General features: G+C 36.3%; 1 protein-coding gene across 1 annotated transcript in view; it reads right to left on the minus strand.

Annotated features, from left to right (window-relative positions):
• The window catches only part of unc13b (unc-13 homolog B), a 404,018-nt gene that overhangs the window by 170,555 nt on the left and 213,119 nt on the right, over window positions 1–20,344 (minus strand). The window contains exons 8-10 of the mRNA XM_033037251.1: window positions 13,254–13,476; window positions 11,657–11,782; window positions 2,430–11,324 (exon numbers count right to left, since the gene is read on the minus strand). Coding sequence (XP_032893142.1) covers window positions 2,430–11,324; window positions 11,657–11,782; window positions 13,254–13,476 — 9,244 coding nt within the window. The remainder of the gene's footprint in view (window positions 1–2,429; window positions 11,325–11,656; window positions 11,783–13,253; window positions 13,477–20,344) is intronic.

The following is a 20,344-nucleotide window of genomic DNA, read 5'->3' on the forward strand; positions in this document are numbered from 1 at the left end:
CATAATGGATACACTGCTAAATAAATCCTATAAAATAATACTTCATTGACATACAAGGCAAAGGACCTTATCGTTGCACAACTAGTAACTCACAACGCCAAAGACCCGAGTTAGATCATGACCTCAGGTGCTATCTTTATAGTGTAAGAACATAGAAACATAGAAACATAGAAAATAGGTGCAGGAGTAGGCCATTCGGCCCTTCGAGCCTGCACCGCCATTCAATATGATCATGGCTGATCATCCAACTCAGTATCCTGTACCTGCCTTCTCTCCATACCCCCTGATCCCTTTAGCCACAAGGGCCACATCTAACTCCCTCTTAAATATAGCCAATGAACTGGCCTCAACTACCTTCTGTGGGAGAGAATTTCAGAGATTCACCACTCTCTGTGTGAAAAAAGTTTTCCTCATCTCGGTCCTAAAAGATTTCCCCCTTATCCTTAAACTGTGACTCCTTGTTCTGGAGTTCCCCAACATCGGGAACAATCTTCCTGCATCTAGCCTGTCCAACCCCTTAAGAATTTTGTAAGTTTCTATAAGATCCCCCCTCAATCTTCTAAATTCTAGCGAGTACAAACCGAGTCTATCCAGTCTTTCTTCATATGAAAGTCCTGACATCCCAGGAATCAGTCTGGTGAACCTTCTCTGTACTCCCTCTATGGCAAGAATGTATTTCCTCAGATTAGGAGACCAAAACTGTACGCAATACTCCAGGTGTGGTCTCACCAAGACCCTGTACAACTGCAGTAGAACCTCCCTGCTCCTATACTCAAATCCTTTTGCTATGAATGGAATGGAAAATATTTATCCATATACTGAATCTTAGATAATTTTGTGTAATTATGAAAAACAAAATTATTAGCCAATGATTTTTTAATGGTAATTTTGTCCTCATGCCAATACTCATGCCATAACAAAAGATGCGGCCTGGCCCATTGAGTTCCTCCAGAACTTTGTTTTTTTGGGCAAGATTCCAGTATCTGTAGTTTCTTGTGTCTCCATAAGGAAGTTGCTTGTTTAGAATCCTCTATATAAATTAAGGCTTTGGATTCCATAAGTGAGATAAAGTGAATGTGCCATGCGCAGTACTAAGTGAAAGTGAAACATATCTTTGGGTCATTTAAGAAATTAGGATCTAAAGCTCAGATCACCTCTGGTGATAAGAAGCTGTTATTACTGTTGTGAGAAAATTACATGAAAGCAAATAATATAGATTTGCTCATACTAAACAGTACTTTCAAAGATTTGAACCAATGATGCAGGTGCCATCCTGATGTCCAGATCACCAGATTTTACAATAGCCAATTTAAAGAGTTACTAGTGCAAATCAGACCTCATCATAATGTTATTTTGCCACCTAATGCATTTGATGATTTGAATCCTTTCCTATACGTGCAGTATAATTGCCTTGATATTGTTTCCTATATGAGCAGTCTTGAAGAATATTTATTACAAAGACGTTGAAAGATTCAAAAGAACTATCAGAAAAATAACATGACACTTACAAAATACGGCATTGCCGCATTATATTGTGCTAAAGGATTACTAAATGAGCAAAAATAAAGATTCAAGTGTGTGTTCAAAGCTTTCTTGGTAAGTGCAACAGCCTACTGTCTCCGAGGTACCTCTGACCCATGAATGCTTAAAGGTGAGAAGAACTAGTTGGGTCAGATTTTCACAGCACCTGTTATAGTTTTTGACCACACGTGCCTGTCACCACATTGTTGAAAAATGATATATTTCATTATCCAAAGATGACTGCTGCCAGCATAGTCTCCTCTAACATTAGCAGAGAGCAAAACTTTTCATCAAGCTGTGACTTTTTAAATCCCAAAGTAATGATAAGTGCAAAGAAGTGATTGGTAAGCCAACAACAAAAATGAACAGATCAAACCAAAAACTGCCTCTTAACTTAGGTTGAGAATATAAATGCAGCAATCGTCATGCCAAAACCAATAGTCAACAGGTCACAAACTGCCAGATATAACCAGGCACAAGGCTGTGACAATGAAGCAGATTATACTTGACAGTATGTGATGTCCCAACACAATTATGCATTTTACATAATGATACACAAAATAAAAGAACGTTGATTTTAACCTGATATTAAATAATCTTTTTTTTAAATCAAATTTAACATTTGCAAAGAGTTGGTAAATATTTTTTATCAATGGTGGAATTGATTTAAAAGGCAAAACCTTATAGTTTATTTTAATTAATTATTACTAACTGTGGCCTGTACATTATGGGGCATTATTTTAGGTACCTGACCTACGCTTGAGCCCTGAGTGTAATGCACATCAAGCATTGAATTGAAAAAGGACAGATTTAGAAATAAAATCACTAGACTATTGCAATACATGTAATTTACTATTATTTTACTAATGCATTATAAATGGTTAACCTTTTGGTGCCATTTATCATGCTAAAGCGAAACTGGCCTTTTCACATTCAAAAGTTCCAAAGTGTGTAAAGTTTGGTCCTGTGGTCCATGCATCAACACCGGAGATGAGCAAGCTGCAACCGAAATATCTGTTTCATCCCCAGATATCTTCTCCTGGTTTACACAGAGTTGTTCAGGTACTTCTTCTGAAGGAATGGCATCTGGAATATCCTGCAAAGTATCTGAATTTCTTGCTCTAAGGCACGACTGTTCTGTCCAGGTATTTTCAGCAATGTTATCTGTAACTTCTGATGCCTGCCCTGACTTTCCCAGTACTTCCTTATCCTTTAATAAGTCAATATGACTTTTGTAATCCAGTAACTCAGATCTTGAAATGTCAGGAATATCCATTTTATCTCTTTCTAAAGGCTGCTCTGTGATAACATAGCTTCCTTGTTCATTTGTGGTCTCGTTTTGACAGGTATTATTATTCAGAATTTCAAAACCAGAATTTTGCACCTTTTCCCCCTCTCTCTCCAGTTGATCAGCATCCCTTTCAAAAAGTGTCTTAGAAAATTTCTTGAAACTTGACAGCAACCCAGTATGCCCGAATGAGCTACTTTTAAGAGATGGCTGCGAAAACATAGAACTAAATGACTTGCCATTTTCTCCTGAAGACAGGAAATTGAATTTAAGTGCTGGAATTTCAAAAATTGACATGGGAGTCTCACAATCAGTCTTTTGTGTTGCGGAGTTGACTGATGGACAATCTGACAATGGTACTTCACAAGTATTAACATCCTTCGGTAAAACAGTCATACCTCCATCTTGAAGCTCCATGCTAATCATTGCATTATCTGATTCTATAATACTGTTTTCTAAAAACATGTCTACATTTGTTGCAAAAGGACTGAAAGTATGATTCCCCGTAGAAACTGTAATGGCCAATTCTTCATTTTCCTGTGTATCTGAAGGTAGTATGATATCTTCGGTTTTAAGAACTTCTGTGGGTTTTGGCTCTGAATATACTATTGTATTTACAGGTTCAGTATCCTCCATAATGCTATCCACCTCCTCACCATTTGTGTCATTATCAACAAAAATTGTATTTTTCTCAGTGCAACTGATAGATTCTTGCTCCAACAAAGTACTGGCATCATCACCATTTTCACCAGAAACATCAACAATCAATTCTTCTACTTTATATGGGGTCTTCAGAATTTGGAAACCATCTCTTTTTCTAAATTCCCCGATTTCTTCTTGAAACAAATTGTTTTTTGGACTATCAGTGCGTTTTGTTGCTCCAGAAGATAATTTAAACTTATTGAACAGATCACTTTTGGTAGATGGAGTCTGGCCACCTTGTGAAAAATTTAAAAATGAGCTTTGTTGCTGATTACTTGATACAGAGTTTGAGTTTGTAAATACAGACTGAAGTGATGAAAATGAACTGTTTGAACTTTTCGTAGATTCACTGGTAGGAAACAACTTAAATTTTGTCATAAACCCAGAAAACATTTCTACAGATGAGTCTATCAAAGATTTATTACTTTCAGATGATTTCATTTGTTCATTAGCATCTAGCCGTCCTGTAACTGTACAAGTTGTTACAGTGCCTTGTTTTTCCTTTTCCATGTTTCTCAAATCATATGTTTGGTCACATTGCAGTTCCCGACTTTGCTCCCTTCCAGTATCAACCTTGCATCGATCATTTTTCACCTCAGAGTGCAAGTGACCGGAACTATTTTTATGTAATTTTCCCCCCAAATAAACTGAATTACTCATAAGCTTTGCTTGTGTTAAATATTCATCTGCAGCATTAACTTGAACAATATTTTCATCCTCATTGCAATTATCAATATCGACATGCTCAGGTTCCAGGCTCTTCACAAAATTAGAATCAGATATAGTGACATGATCATCTTTATAAGCATCATCATTGTTAAAAAGGCATGTTGTATCTGATACATCTTCATTCTGATTTGAATAAAACAAGTCATCGGCAGCAACACTGCTTTCAACTCTAACTTCTTCATCTGCTGAATACTCATTGTTTTTGTTGCCCATTAAAGAGCTTTTCATGGATATTAAGTCATTGTCATTTTCATTTGTAACAGTAGTGTTTGGCTGCATAGCTGCCGTTTTCATGTCTAACTGCTCCATTTCTGTAACAGCTTCTGTTTGACCTGCAGTTGTTTGATCATGCTGCCTTACTTTTTTTTCAACCTTTTCTTCAAAACTTGGCTGGGAGATCTCTGGCTTTGTCTTTTTCTCATCACTGAATGTCATGTCAAAGAAATTAAAAACAGAGTTGTTTTCTTTTGTCTTTTTCTCAACTGAGGAAGTTGTTGAGAAGAAAGCTGGTAATTTAAAGAATCCATCTGAATTACCTGTTGGTTTGGGCCTGGATAAAAATGAGCCACTGTTATGAACTTGGGTATGATTTGATGTATCAGCTGCTGCACTAAAAAATGAGAATATGCCCTTACCTGTTCCTTGCTGTCTGGATTGAGATGTATTAGGAAACTTCTGATCATCTCGAAAGGATAAATTAAAGAGACCTAATTTGGGTTTTTGCTCTACCTTTTCTTCGTCATGTGATGAAGCAGATCCAAGAGAATTACTTTGGTCTTTATCAGATTTTTTCAACCTTCCAATGTTTGAAGAGCTGGATGTTTCTGAACCAAACTGATTTCTCAAAGTAGTAACAGTTGGTTTATTTGGAGATTTTGTTATATCAGAAAACTCTGCTTTCATAATATATTGAGTAGATTTCACTTCACCAAGAGAGGTACAGTCATCCCACACTACAGTGGGGTCATTGCTTGATGCCTTATTATTTGGGATGATTTCATTACCAGCTTTCAGAGAAGATGAAATGTTTTCCTTTTCTGTTGCACCAACATTTTTTTCTACATTTGCCATTTTATTTGTAATGCCATGCAATGCACTTCCTTCCGCTGTTACAATGTCATAATCTGTGCCCCATTCCCTCAGCGTTTGTTGCTTTCGCAAACCTTTTAATCTTGCATTTGGCACCTCGTATTTTGAGAATCTAAGTGGAGCATTTTCTTCTCGATTTTTCAGACCTTTATTTTGAATTCTGCTGTTATCCAAAAAAGATTTACTTTCACTGTTGGTTGAGCTCAAAACATCCGATTGTTGAACTGGACTTGCATCCGTTTTAAAGAAGCCTCCAATTGAGCTGAAAAAAGAAGAGATGCCTGAAGATTGAGTTTCTGCATCACACTGAATAGCTGTTGTTCGATCTTTCTCCTCCTTTTTGAGTGTTTTGGTTTGGTCTTCTCGGTTTTTTTCTGACAAATTCATGCCAGCAGGTCTATGCCCTTCTTTCGAACGTGCTGATGAAAAAAAATCAGAGACATTTTGAAATCTCTCATCAGTTTTAACTTGAGACTGACCTGAAGAATTAAAAAGTTTTAAAGAGCTTTTAAAGAATGAGTCCTGTACAGTCCTGGTGGAAGCTTCAGGAGCAGTTTGATGTTTCTGAGATGGTATATCCGTTGCTACATCCTTGGATTTTGGATCTGAAGCAAATGAATTATGGTTTATGTTGGAAATGCTCTCAGATAATGGCTGCAATCTTGTCTTAGTTGTTTTTTGCTGGCAGTTGTATTTATCATTTAGAAACTGATCAGATTTGAGCATCAACATAGGAAAATCTTGATTTGTTGTGTGCTGGTGCTCATTAATCAAGGTTGGCTGTTCTCCAACTACATTTGAGTGTGACTTCCAGCTGGTGGATATAAATTTCAAGCTTTTTAAACCAGATGCAAATACATTAATTGGCGTTTGATCTTGATTCATTGGTAACGGTTGCACATTCTCAGTATCATCATTTATTCTATTCATAGTACCACTTCGAGGAAGTGTTTTATTGCTATCCATTTCATTCTTTGTAGGAGTAAAACATGTTGCATCTGCTGAAGACAAATTAGAATAATCAGAATTTTCCATACTTTGTTTCCCAACTAAACCACCCAATGCTGAGAAAAAATGAGTTATCTTTTTAAAAGATGTTCCATGTTCTTCAGATTGTTCCTTAAATTCAGATATCTTTTGTTCAGAATAGGAAGGTTCTGAAAGCTTAACAGAAGAATTAAATTGTTTTATCAGCCCTGCAGAGACAGGCTGTGACAAGGATTTAGATTGGGATTTTGAAAAAGGATGGTCAGAAATTTCACTTGCTGCAGTTGTATCAGCTAAAGATTTGCAAGTCAAATTACCTCTTTGGATTATTCTAAGATCAAAAGCTGAAGTCTGAAGATCTTCGTGGCGATGAATGAGTTGTTTCTCATATATAAAATCCATTTTAAGCTTTTCCATTCTGCATGTATTTTTCCTTAATGAAAAGTCGAATGGCTCTTCTCTGTCCCATTCTATTGAATCCTTAAATACACCTGCATAGGTACCTAAATGTTTACCTACTAACTGTTTATTTTTCTCAAGAACCAGGGAAAGATCAAGAGGTACATCATCAATTTCTGATTCTATTGGTTGCTCTTCCCAGCACCAGAGTAAGTCCAAATCACTCGGAATGGGTACCTTCAAACCACAAACAGAAACCATGTAATTACTGACCTCTATGTCAAAATCACCATTCAACCATTGATCACACGCCCATTCTTCCTGCCCTTCATCTGTCTCTGGACTCCATAGGTATATAAACTGGCCGCTACCATCAGTAATCAAGGAATATATGTATTGATCATCACTAAAGATGTAGTAACCATATTCAGCATCTTCTGAAGGACACCACATCCCCTGTTCAAATATAGTTAACCAGTCTTGGTGTTCTTGATAATTACTAATAAAGGAGTTTTCTTTGTTATGTGACTCTTGTTGCTGTGTGAAAAGCCAAGCAACTCCATTGCCAGAGAAACTTAAATCCAGCGGCAGTTCCATAGAACTCCTTTCACCAACTTCAAGTTCCAATAAATTCCAATCTTTCTCTGAGTTTGCGTTCATACATCTCGTATTTCTCTGGTCATCATCTTCATAATATAAATACTGCATACTGGAATCTCTGGATTTTACACTAAGATCCAAGTAATCAAGTCCCATGCTATTTTCAATCTTATTGCTGAATAAATGTCTTCTCTCTTCAACACTGGCATCATTGTCATTTATTGAGAGATTCATGAACATAGAATATTCATCCCTCTCATTGTTCCAGTTTCTACACTGGATCTGGAAAGCATCTTGATTTGTAACAATATCATCTAACCAGCATGTATCAGCACCTTCTTGTGAGCCAATTTCAGTACAGTTATCGTCTCCCAATTCCACCACAGAATTAAAACTACTTAAATTGGTGGGATTTGACAATTCTACAGAATCATTTGGTGGTAATAAATTATACGCTCGACCGTCTCTGCAGAAATCATTCCATGTGACCTCATATTTCAGTGATCCAGGTGCACCTTGCTTCAATTTTTGCAAGTTTTGAGCAAAATTGTCATGATTTTTTATGAATGCAGGGCAAGTGTTTGTTTCTTTAGAAAATTCACATTCATTCAGGTGCAGATCCATTTTATTATTAACATTTTTGTCATCAGCACTTTCTGAATCAAGGAAAGATTTCCCAAAGCTCCAAAATGAGTTTTCCTGTTTATCAAAATCCTTCTTAGATTTTGTGGGTTCATCTCTATTTTTCTTTGGTTTGGAAGTAAATTGTTCAAAGAAACTGAAAGATGATTTTTCTTCAGCGTTTTTGTCTGTCCTATTAATAACATCAGCCAAGATTGAACTTATTTGTCCACGTTCACCATCATTCTTAGTTTTTTCTTTATCAGATTGACCTTTACTCATAAGTTTCAAGAAATGAAGAGAACTCTCTTGTTTTGAAGGTGTGCCCTCTTGCTTCTTTGCTGATAAATTAAAGAGGGTTGAAATAAAACCTGACTGCTTACTGTTGTCTTCTTCTTTCTTATCGACATTGTTTGGCTTCATTGTACCATCGTCACCTTTGACCAAAATATCAGCTTGATTTGATGTATTAGATGACATAATCAAAGATGTGTGCTTCTTTCTGTCTTTTCTTTCTATGTTTATCACTTTATCAGAATAATCTTTGCTACTAACTTCCTGCTTTAAGTTTATTAAATTTTCATTTGGAGCATATTTTATAAAGCCTGAAAAAATTCCATCTTTGCCAAGAGTTGGTTTGTCTGTTTCAGGTAATTTTTCATTAATTGATTCAACATGCTCATATTCCAAAGTGGACTTATCTACTGTGATACAGTGATCAGAGGAAGATGTTGCCGCATCTGAAAATGTTATGTGTTTGTTTAGATCTACTTGTTCAGATACAGTCCTCAAATTTTCCACTTTATCATTAATTTCCAGCTTTGACGTGGATGCATTTTTACTGACTGAAAATGTAAACAAGCCTGAAAAAAATCCTTGTTCACTACTGATCTTTTTTTCCTTTTTATCTCTATCAATTCTTTGTTTTGCATTTGATGACAATTTTGAAATATCTTCCAATATATTATCTTCATATTCATCAGATGTTGTAATTTTATCTGGCTGTGGTTCATTTTTTATTTCATGTTTAAATGCTGATAGTCTCTCATTCACATGAAATTTTACAGAAGATATTCTTCCATCTGGGTTTGCTTCGTTTTGATTTTCAGTAGAGATGTTTTCAGAAGAAAAGAATGGACGTTTCAATTTTTCTACAAGAGAGAAAGACTGATTATCTCTATTTCTTTCCTCATCTCGGACATCCTCAGCAGATCTGTGAAAAGGAAACTTTGACAGAGTCTCTGATGCTGTTTGTGTTTTATTGTCCAGTGAAGGAAAAAAAACATGACCTACTGATTTTTTTAAAGGGTTAAAATATCTCAAATTAATTCCAGAGCAGTATTGTGTGTTGGACTTGGTTTGTAAAGATTCTAATTTCGTGGAAGGCGTCATATTATTCTCTATTTTATTATCATGAGCATTGTGTGGTCCCAGAGTTTCAGGTGTATGTTTATCTGTTATTTCTCGAACTATGGGAATTGACTGCTCCATAGTTTCTGACATGTTATGCAACTCTAATGCATGATCTGTACATTTATCTAGAGCAACATCTTTCTGACATGTGTTTGTTAAAAAGTTATTCTGTTGGTACAACTTATCATCAAAATTATTTTGAGAGTGATTGTCAATGTCATTGGAGCGGGGACAATTATTAGATACTTGTAACGCATTTTTTCCTTCACTGTTAGCTTGATGTGTTGTATTTTGCCCAATGTCATTCTGACTATCATTTGCTATATTTTTTTCTATCAAGAACTTTAAAGGGTTTAGTTTCTCAAGTAATGACTCAATGACTCTGTTCTGTGATGGTTCAGTTACCAGAGAGATATTTTCATCTTGCGGCTTTTGTAACGTTTTCTCCTCTGCTGTATTCATCATTTTAGAAGAATCAGATTCTTTGCTTTCTGGAGAAGGCCATGGAGGTTTGGACAGCAAAGTATCAGTTCCTTCTGATGCATCATTCATAGGAGGATGAACCTTTGTATCATTGGTAATGGGTGAAAATAAATTTGAGAGATTAGTGCGTGCCTTATTAATTTTGTCTGGAGATTCTGAAGTAGCAGACATTATTTTTCCCAGAAATGAATGCTGCTTTTTACCCATTCCTACTTTTTCACCCAATGAGTTGAATAGAGACTGCATGGTATTTTTCACACCAGTCAGATCGGGAAGAGAGTCCAGTTTTTGATCACTATCCCCACCATCAGCCTGTTTCAACCCTTTTTCATTTTCCCATCCTTGTGCATTATTACAACAAGGTACTTTTTCTTCACTAATATGCTTCCTCGGGCTCATGGATTCTTCTTGAGACTTTCTGAGAGTTTTATTCTGCATTTTTGGAAGTGATCCAAATTTATTAATTTCCTCTTCTTTTTCTGCCAAGTACTCAGAGACAGATGCTACCAGACATTGCAGTTCATCCATTGGATCAATAAAATCTTCATTCATTTTCTCACTTTTGGTGGAATGCAACCTTTTTCTGGTTTGATGTAATATGTCATCAATTTCCTCATCAATGATGAGCCTTGATTGCTCTTTGCTTTGGGGGATATTTGAAGCAATGATATCCTGATTTCTGTCAACACACCTTTTGCCACTTTCATGCCATGACTGTGCAATTAATAAAGCTTCTTGTTCATCGTCAGATTCAAGAGAACAACAAAGATCATCAGAATCACTGCTATTATAGGTATCACAAATGTCCTCTAACATTCCTTCATCTGACATTTTTTCTTTGCATATTTCATCCAGGCATTCTGCTCCATCTATCACATCTTCAGGGTTGTTGCTGAATGATTCATTTAATCTCCATGTGTTATTTCTTTTCAGAGGTTCCCGTTTATTCTCTTTAACTGTTGTTGCCATGTCATAGCTATAAAGCAAAGGGTCGCTACGATTCCATTTCATTTTTTCAGATTCTATTTTTGACACTTTACTGGAAAGGTTGCTGATAAATATACCACTGGGAGATGGGTTATCTAATTTTTTAGAATGGTTTAGCTTTTGCATGTCACTGTCCCCCAAGCTATTTGTTCTGCCTTTCTTTTTTCGCCTATCAATTGTATTATATTCCTCTGGATAACTAGGATAGAGCAAAATGTTTGATTTTCCTTTCAGAAACTGCTGACACTTTAATATTTTTTGGTCTTTCCTATCTGCATGTTCCGTGCATTTATGAACTTTTCCTTTTATAGGGTTCTTCTTTGGAGTTCCTTCTTGTCTGCCTTTTTTACTTTCTTTCCCAGAAAAGCTGTTGAATTGTTTCCCTAACTCCTCATATTTACTTTCCCAGTCTTCTTCTCCAACACCAAAATCCACTGGTACGATTCTGATCTTTTCTTGTAAGATGCTCCGGCTTGTTAATGCAAGGCATGCATAAGTAGACAACAGAATGTTTTGAAAACAATATTAAGAAATGTTTTTTTTTAAAGATGATATTGAAAACATTTTAAATTCATTGAATATTAAGCAAAGAGACAAACAAAATAAACAATGATTAAAAACTCAAGGGAATTAAAAAAAACATTTTGTTTACTCTTGTTGATAATGCATTTGCACTTTCTTTCTTTAAATACACTTAGTAGTTAAATTTATCCTATCTGGAAACACATCCAAGGAAACATTAAAAGCATGCAAACAGTCCAACTAATATTAACTTCATACTATCATAGCACACCATTACACAGCAACATCAAGGCTGTAAAGAAGAACAGAACCCACCTATCGGACAGATTTAGAGACTGCCTACTTTCGAGGGAGTACTGGCGGCTGGTTAGCTGACTAGATTCTGATGCAGACTCTAGATCACTACGGCCATTTGCAGCAGAATCTATGCTATCATATCGTCTGGTAAGGGAAACGAATGACAGTAGAAAACAGGAGGATGAATAATTACTTACTGTGTAACTGCATTTCAGAGCTCAAATTGGTTATTCTATGAAAACTGCATTCAAGTTAAACAAAAATACTGTTTTGCTTCTGAAATGCATTAATTGAATGCTGCCTCAAGATCACAAAGATCTGGCAACATGTCACATATTGGAAGATTTCTTCTTTTGAACCTGACACATCAATGGTTACAAAATACATATGTAAATACATTTCATACCCTGTTAACAATGAATATCATTTTTTTAATCGAAAAAGATGCAAAACATTAGTCAGAAAAAGGATCTGAATTTGATCAACTTTGAAACTGCATAATAAATATAAATATCCTTGTTATTTTAAGTTTTCCCTATGTAAACCGATTATATTGTAATATCTTAAAAATTGCAAATTCAATCTGATATAACATATTTTTCAGCACCAATTTTAATATTCAATTTTACATTATCCCAAAGGTAACTTGAAACATCGGTTTTCTCTGCAGACCTAATTTTCCTGGAAGCAAATTGCCGAGGGGTTTGGTGCATATGTGGGCCGCTACCAGTTTTTCAAAGAACTACATCCTGGTTGATGTTGGACCTACTGGACAGAAGCATTGAGACATGTCACTTTACTTTACTCGGGGAATGGAATAATGGATTCCTTGAAGTAGATAGGGACAGTAGACGGCTGAAGTTAGAGGTTTAAAATACTGGCAAAGTCTGTGGCCACTTGACTGGTTCACGATTTCAGAACCCATCCATCCGGGGTGCTACTCTCCAAATGTTTACTGCGGTGAAAGCAGATCTGACCTGCCAGAGACCTATGGGACAGGGCCAGTGGGGAACAGGAGGATGTGCCTTGGTGGAACATTGTTTGGCTGTTAAAAACAGATATAAACAGGCCTGTGACTGCATATGGGTTTCAATAGACAATAGTATCTTCTAGTTACTGTGGCTTCCTCCCACATACTAACAATGTGCAGGTCGGTTGGTTAATAGGCCAGTTTAAATTGTCCTTTATATGTTAATTAATCCTATAATTAGGTGGAGGGTGGGTTGATGATACCTTTCCGTATCTCTCTATAAGTTCACGGAAATGTGGGCTATCTTTACACCTCAAGATGATTTTCATAAAAGTGATTTGTATTGTCAGGAGTGTACAGATCAATATAAAACAGTGACTGGTGAGAAACGGTGAAACATTGACAAGAAAGTCTAAGGTGGTGATGAGGGAATGGTTAACTAAATTAACACTTCCAGTGGTACCAAATCAAAGCCCAGGCACTTGGAAAATGTCAAGTGAAGGTACTTGAGGATACCATTGCCGCTGAAGTAAAATGAAAAAATGTTAAAGATATACTTTCCTTCCAAGTGCAAGTGTGCTCATCTCAAAACCAAATATGAATCCACAAACTGAAATACTATCTTTCCAAAAATAGGCTACATACCTTATTCCTTTTTTTTCACGGTAATCTAGATCATAATTTGGGATTGTACCAACACAGGGATCCCGAGAAATTCCTTGGAGCTGTAATCTTGACTGAACTGGGAACTGATGAACGGATGCATTTGGCTGGGAGGTGGTGTGAAAGGGAGGTGGAATGCTGTTACTGGTCTCACTACGATAATCACTGTCTCTGTCATCAACTGCACTGTCGGGATCTTCAAGAGCTGAAAAGAAAGAAAACAGAATATTCATACCTATTGTTTACTTGAGAGTGCAGAATGTTCTGTTTTTGAAAACATAGTTTCCAGCTATACTTCACAATATAAGTAGCAACTAATAGGCAACATCAACATACCCTAAACATCTTCAGCATAAGAAATTTGGTTAAGAGTATTATTTTTTATTTCTGTAAATATCCTCTGCACATCATGGGAAAGAGGTAAAACATTTGTATTTTTTCTGTTAACGTAATGGCACAGAAAGCCAGCAATAATCTAAATTTCACATTATTTTCCTTTACAGCAATAAGATGTGCAGATATTATAGCAAAATTTTACCTTGTTGAGGTTCCATGCACACTTTGTTCGATAAATATCCATGCATTCAATGGTAATTTGATTTTTTAATTTTATAAAACAACAAAATAAAAGAAAAACATAAAATGATTGTACATCACAAACATGACAGACACAAAAATAGAACGCTAAGTCGAAAAAGACTAGGAGAAAAATAAAACTAATGTAATCATACAATGAGAGATATATGCATCCCATCTATGTATGAATACCCCAGGTCTCTCTGGTCGGAGCATGCTAATATAGGAGCTAAGGTACTTGTGAATAATAAATCATTACATACTTTGCTGCTCTCCCCATCCGAAATAACTCCAATTGCCTGGTGGTGCAAACGTTGGCAAAGAAGGGGAAAAAGAAGACTTCAGCAAACCAGGGGGAATAACTTTTTTTAAGAAATCTCAGTCTCTTTACATCTTGCTCAGAATAATGATGCTAAGTAGCATAACATTCACAGATTAGTTTTTGTTGGTTCACGATGGTCGAGAATTTGTGACCCATACTATCATCATGTTTTATAGTTTTTACAGCAAATGTGTTTTATCGTGTTTTAACAGGCACAGCTGTACATTTTGAATGGGTTAATATCTCCATTTAAAGATGGTAGGAAACATTAATTAATGAGAAGCATTCACTAATTTTATTTAAGGATTTGCAGTACATGCATTGATTATACATAAAGATGAGATGGACTTCCTGGGCGAATGTGTTCTGAATTGAGCTCAAATAGTGCATTCTTCTATATTTTATTTTCAACATCTCTGAGTCTTCAGCAAATCTCCTTTAATCCATGCCTTCTGGTAATTAACACTGCACTTATTTGAAGCAGTTTTATTTACTCTGTTTAAATCATCCATGGTTTTAAACACATCTATCAACCACTAAATGGAAACGAGAACAAAACTAAATTAATATTTTTGGTAATAACACCTAAAAATAACAAAAAAATTCTTAAAACTTACAATGGGAAAAAGGTGGAAGCCAGAAGTGAGAATATCATCGGCCGCAAGGACAGATACATTTTTATAGTAGTATTATGCTCACAAATATGAATCAATAAGGTTCATCACTTTGGAGTAAACATTCAAAGCTTTGAATAAACCTAGGCATAATGTTAAGAATTTGAGTTTTGGATTAATGAATATATCTAATTATACCAGGATTCAATGAGACAAAAACTGAATCACAATGCACCCTGTTCTAGGCTGTCACAAAAATACAAAAGCATACACATTCACAACCACAAGTGCACTGATCAAAATTGGCTAAAAATAAAGGTGACATCCTTTATCAAAGCCTGACATAAGCTGCATATTTAAATTAAAGGTCTAAAGCCGATGAGTTTCCCTGTCCAACATCATATATCCCCAGATTTCCTGATATCCATCTCCATCCTACTGTCCCAAATTTGGTCTTACTCTCAGCCCACATCCCCAATTCCCACCCCAATACATACATTCCTAGTTGCTGTTGTCCTTTCCCTGGAAATAACACATAACATCTTGCCAAGATCCACTACTCGAGTGCTGCATCCTGATATTTCTAGCCACTTATCTGGCCTTTTCTAGTCTTTGCTCTATTCAGTCTTTGCTCTATTTCTCCATGCCAGTATATTCATAATGACATCTGGAGTCCAAAATGTCATCCTAATAGGATGAAATAGCTGTACTTCCCGATGTGATGTCATACCAAGACCAAAGATCAAGACCAGATAAAGATAATACTATTTCCATCCGGGAGATAATTGATAAGAGCTATGGCAGTAATTGATTTTACACTCACAATTTATGCGGAACTATTTACCACTCACTAATGTCTCAACTAATCCACATCTATAATAAAAGGATTGCATAACGTTGACAAGGTTTTCTAAACTCTGCTTTCAGAACTCTGCATGTAATTAGTCGCAGAATTTAAGAAAACAGCTTTATTTATAGAAATAACCAGCCTAGCGGAACATCTGCCGTTATGCCAATTCATCAATGCACACAAACCACCTGGGATTTTGCTAGTTGTATCTTATATTTCAATATGTATGTGCACATTATTTACACTGTAATCACCATATTTACTCCATAAATGAAAATAAAGAATTTACAGATAGGTGACAAATCAATTGACACTTATTTAGTTGATGAACATAATTCCACATGCTCTTACACTATTTTGTGTGACTAGGTTTAGGTATAGGTTTAGGTTTATTATTGCCACATGTACTGAGGTACAGTGAAAAGCTTTTACTTGCATGCTATCCAAAGAGTACATCGATACAATCAGTTCAAACTCAAGTACAATAAATAGAGCAAAGGGGAAGGAAGATACAGAGTGCAGAATATAGTTCCCACCATTGTAACACATTGTAGCATATCAATTCCTTAGAAAAAGTCCAATGTCCTCATTGGGGTAGAGGTGAATCGAGCAGTATCCTAGCTTATAGAAGGATTGTTCAAAAGATAGTAGTTTATAAGTCATAGGAGCAGAATGAAGCCATTCGGCCCATTGAGTCTACTCCGCCATTCAATCATGGCTGATTGAGTTGGAGGAGCATGGCTGATAATGGAGGGGAGGAAGCTGTTCCTGAGTCTGGTGGTGTGTGCTTTCAAGCTTCTGTACCTTCTGCCATATGGAAGCAGGGAAAAGGAATGACCAGTGGAACAAGTCAGAAACAACTTTTTTGTTTTTGCATAGGTATGTGTGATTTAGTTCTATTGACCATGCAAATTAATATATTTTTTAATTTTACACGGTAATCTTCCAAAATCAACAAAAAAATAATTGAGCCATATTTTAATTATCATCAAACATTTAGTCCATCATCAAACAACTGGCAAATATCTAAGTGCAATTATAATAATTCCTCTTTGACAATAAGTAGTTTTAACAACGGATCAACCTATACATTTTGAACAACAATATCCCTGAGCACAATAAATAGCTACACATATACACTAAATCCAACATAACAATCTCAACTTTTGTTGCAATTTATAAACAACAAACATTTACAGGTATTCCTCAATTTACAAAAAATTTTGGCTCCAATAATATTTAATGAAGTGAAAATTCATACAGTATATCAAGGAACATTTTTCCATGAGATTCAATGCAAAATATCTGGGTGCATACCAGACCTCAAGAACTTTGGTAAAAAAAACCCCTAGATAACTAAAAATACACCATTTTTTTACACAGAGAGTGGTGAATCTGTGGTTTTTACCCAGAGTGGTGAATCTGTGGAATTCTCTGCCACAGAAGGTAGTTGAGGCCAGTTCATTGGCCATATTTAAGAGGGAGTTAGATGTGGCCCTTGTGGCTAAAGGGATCAGGGGGTATGGAGAGAAGGCAGGTGTGGGATACTGAGTTGGATGATCAGCCATGATCATATTGAATGGCGATGCAGGCTCGAATGTTAATGTTAATTTTATTATCAATGTTAAGACACATTGATAATAAATCATATGAAATATCTCATCTCAGAGTTTACACCAAGTGAATAATTCACGTACCAAAGGGTGAATTTAGAGGGTATGTTTTCACTTACAAGAAATTCAGCAACAAGATATGACAAACTCTCACATTTAAGATCAAGATGATGTGACTATTTTAATCTTAATTGGTCATAAGTCTTTAGAACTTTAGAACTTCCTTGAAGATTGGCGAAGTAGAATCTCAGAGGCAAATTCTAGATAAACAAGGGTTAAAAAGTTGCTTTGAATGGGTGTGAATGCAAAGTTGTTCATAATTTCAGCTCGGCATTCAATACAATAAACCCGGCTATACTGTTTAATAAATTACTGGACATGAACATTGATCCATGCATTTGTTACTGGATTCACAGCTTTCTCTGGAACAGGAAACAGAGGGTGAGGATCAACAATAATACATCCTCCCCTCTGTTCCTCAGTACAGGCACACCCCAAGGCTGTGTTCTTTCACCCTGGCTTTTCTCTCTTTACACAAACCAGCTCACATCCCACCACAGCTCTGTCAACTTGTACAAATACGCGGACGACTCAACAATCATAGGTTTCATCACCAATAACCAAGAAACTGAATACCGTGCACAGATCAACCAAGCAGTGACCTGGTGCACAGACCATGACCTCTCACTCAATTCATCAAAAACAAAATAACTCATCATCGACCTCAGACGCCAGCCACCCCCCAAAACTCCTGTGCTCATCAACGGTGAATCCATCATCATCACTGACACTTTCAAACTCCTTGGCACCCACATCAGCAACAATCTCAAATGGAGGACAAACGCAGACCACATTTATGGAAAAGCCCAGCAAAGACTTTTCCATCTTCGGCAGCTTAGGAAGTTCAGAGTAAGGCCTCATCTGATGCTCTGCTTCTATACAGCCATTATTGAAAGCATCCTCACTTCATCTATCACAGTTTGGTTCGGCAGCCTCGACTCACTCTCCCGGAAGAAACTACAACGCATTATAAACAGAGCTTCCAAAATTATTGGCTTACCCCTTCCATCACTTGAATCACTCTACCATAAACGGACACTTAACAAAGCCCGCAAGATCATCACTGACCCCACTCACCCTGCACACTATGCCTTTCAGCTACTGCCCTCTGGGAGGCGTTACAGGTCAATTGCCTCCAAAACAACCCGTTTCAAAAACAGTTTCATTCCTACCACAATTAACTTTTTAAACTCCGTACGGTGAGGAAATACGAATAAGCATGGCCCTTATGTATTATGAAATGTGTCTGTTTGTATGTATATCTACGTTACGAGTTGAATGTTTGATGAAATGTTGGAACCTGTATCGAGCTGTACTGAGAACAAATTCCACCAGCCTGGCTGTGTGGTCATTAAAAAATACAATACAATACAATTATTTAAGATAAAACTGAAACCGAACGCAGAACTAATTATTTTTGGATCAATGGAAGCCAGCTTGGAGCTGACTACGTTCCAAAAGAGCTTTCTTAATTACGGCTTAATAACGGCAAAAAAACGTATACTTAAATTTTGGAAAAACGCTCCCACACCTACGATAAAAATGTGGATTTCAAATATGTCCAAAATGTTACACCTGGAAGACACGAGATTCCTCCTAGCAGGCAAAGCAGACCATTTCCAAAAGATTTGGTCTCCATTTATCGACTTATTACAAGTATAGGGTGCAACACAACTTTGAAAATAAATCTCTTTTCCAGGTTTTACGTTTCTACGGGTCTCTCTTGATCACGCACTTACTATCCTATCTAACTCTCTCTACTTTCCTTCTTTTTAAGGTTTAAAATAAGAAGTGGTACAGGAATTGTATTATGTTATCCTTGGCTTATATTGCTGTAATGTACATTACTTCTAATAAATAAAATATTAAATAAAAAACAAAATTTAAAAATAAATAAATAAATAAATAAAGAGTTGTTCATAAGATCATGTACTAGGAGTAGAATTAGGCCATTCGGCCCATCAAGCCATTCAATCATGGCTGATCTATCTCTCCCGCCTAACCCTATTCTCCTACCTTCTCCCCATAACCTCTGACACTAGCTGAGTTTGCATTCAACTCAACGTGATCCTATTGAATACACAAGAGGTCAAGCGATCTAACCCTAAATGCATTCTCATGTCAGTTGATTTTTCATATCATCATGACTTCGGGAGAAGTGAGAAACAGAGATGCTACTTATGTTGGGATAATGATGTAGCGATGTTACAAAACCTACTTTCAGCCGCTCTGCAGTTCTGCCACTGGCTGTGTGCGTGACTTTGGCGCCTTTGAAGGGGGGGGGGGGATTAAAATGCAGTTTTGTACTGCTTGTCGGAGAGGGATTTCCTCGGGTCTGATGAAGCTGATGAAGAAAAATCGATCAGACTTCCGTTCCTGGTTTTTTTTAAATAAATCGCTAGACAATTTAATAGTTGGATTAAAATAAAAAGCGCCCTCAATTAAATTAAAATTAAAAAAAAAAAGAATTAAAATAAAAAATGCCCTCAACGCCCACAGCGTGACGGATCGTAATGACATGACAAAACAAAAGGTAAGTCGTATATTTTACATATAATTTTGCTTCTTGGGATGGTTTTAATCTAATTTTACATTGCAAAAATGTTATTTGGGCCCCATACGAACCGGCAGTGTCTTTCCTGCCGATATGGGGTTCAAATTCACCACAACCGCAAGGTTCCAATCTATCGCGTTCCAGAAACACCCACTCGCAAGATGATTTAATGCTCTTTTTTTTGGACAATCATGTCATAAGAGCATCTAAATCGTCTATATTTTGTGTTATTCATCTATCCATCTATCTATCTATAGTCAATATTTTTATACTAAATATACACAACAGTTTTAGCCACATGTATTGTGCAAAAAATAATAATTTTGATTATATTGCGTGGATTTCTAGATTAATTTATGGGAATTAAACATTAAATTCCTTCCATCTGGCATATAAATTCATGACTGTGATTTAAAAATCATGCTATATATTGAGAATTCTTGTGTGAATGGGATTAGTTTGTTATTTGGATACTTAGGCTATT

This window comes from Amblyraja radiata, chromosome 1 (genome assembly GCF_010909765.2).
Source record: "Amblyraja radiata isolate CabotCenter1 chromosome 1, sAmbRad1.1.pri, whole genome shotgun sequence".
In the NCBI taxonomy this organism is placed as follows: Eukaryota; Metazoa; Chordata; class Chondrichthyes; order Rajiformes; family Rajidae; genus Amblyraja; species Amblyraja radiata.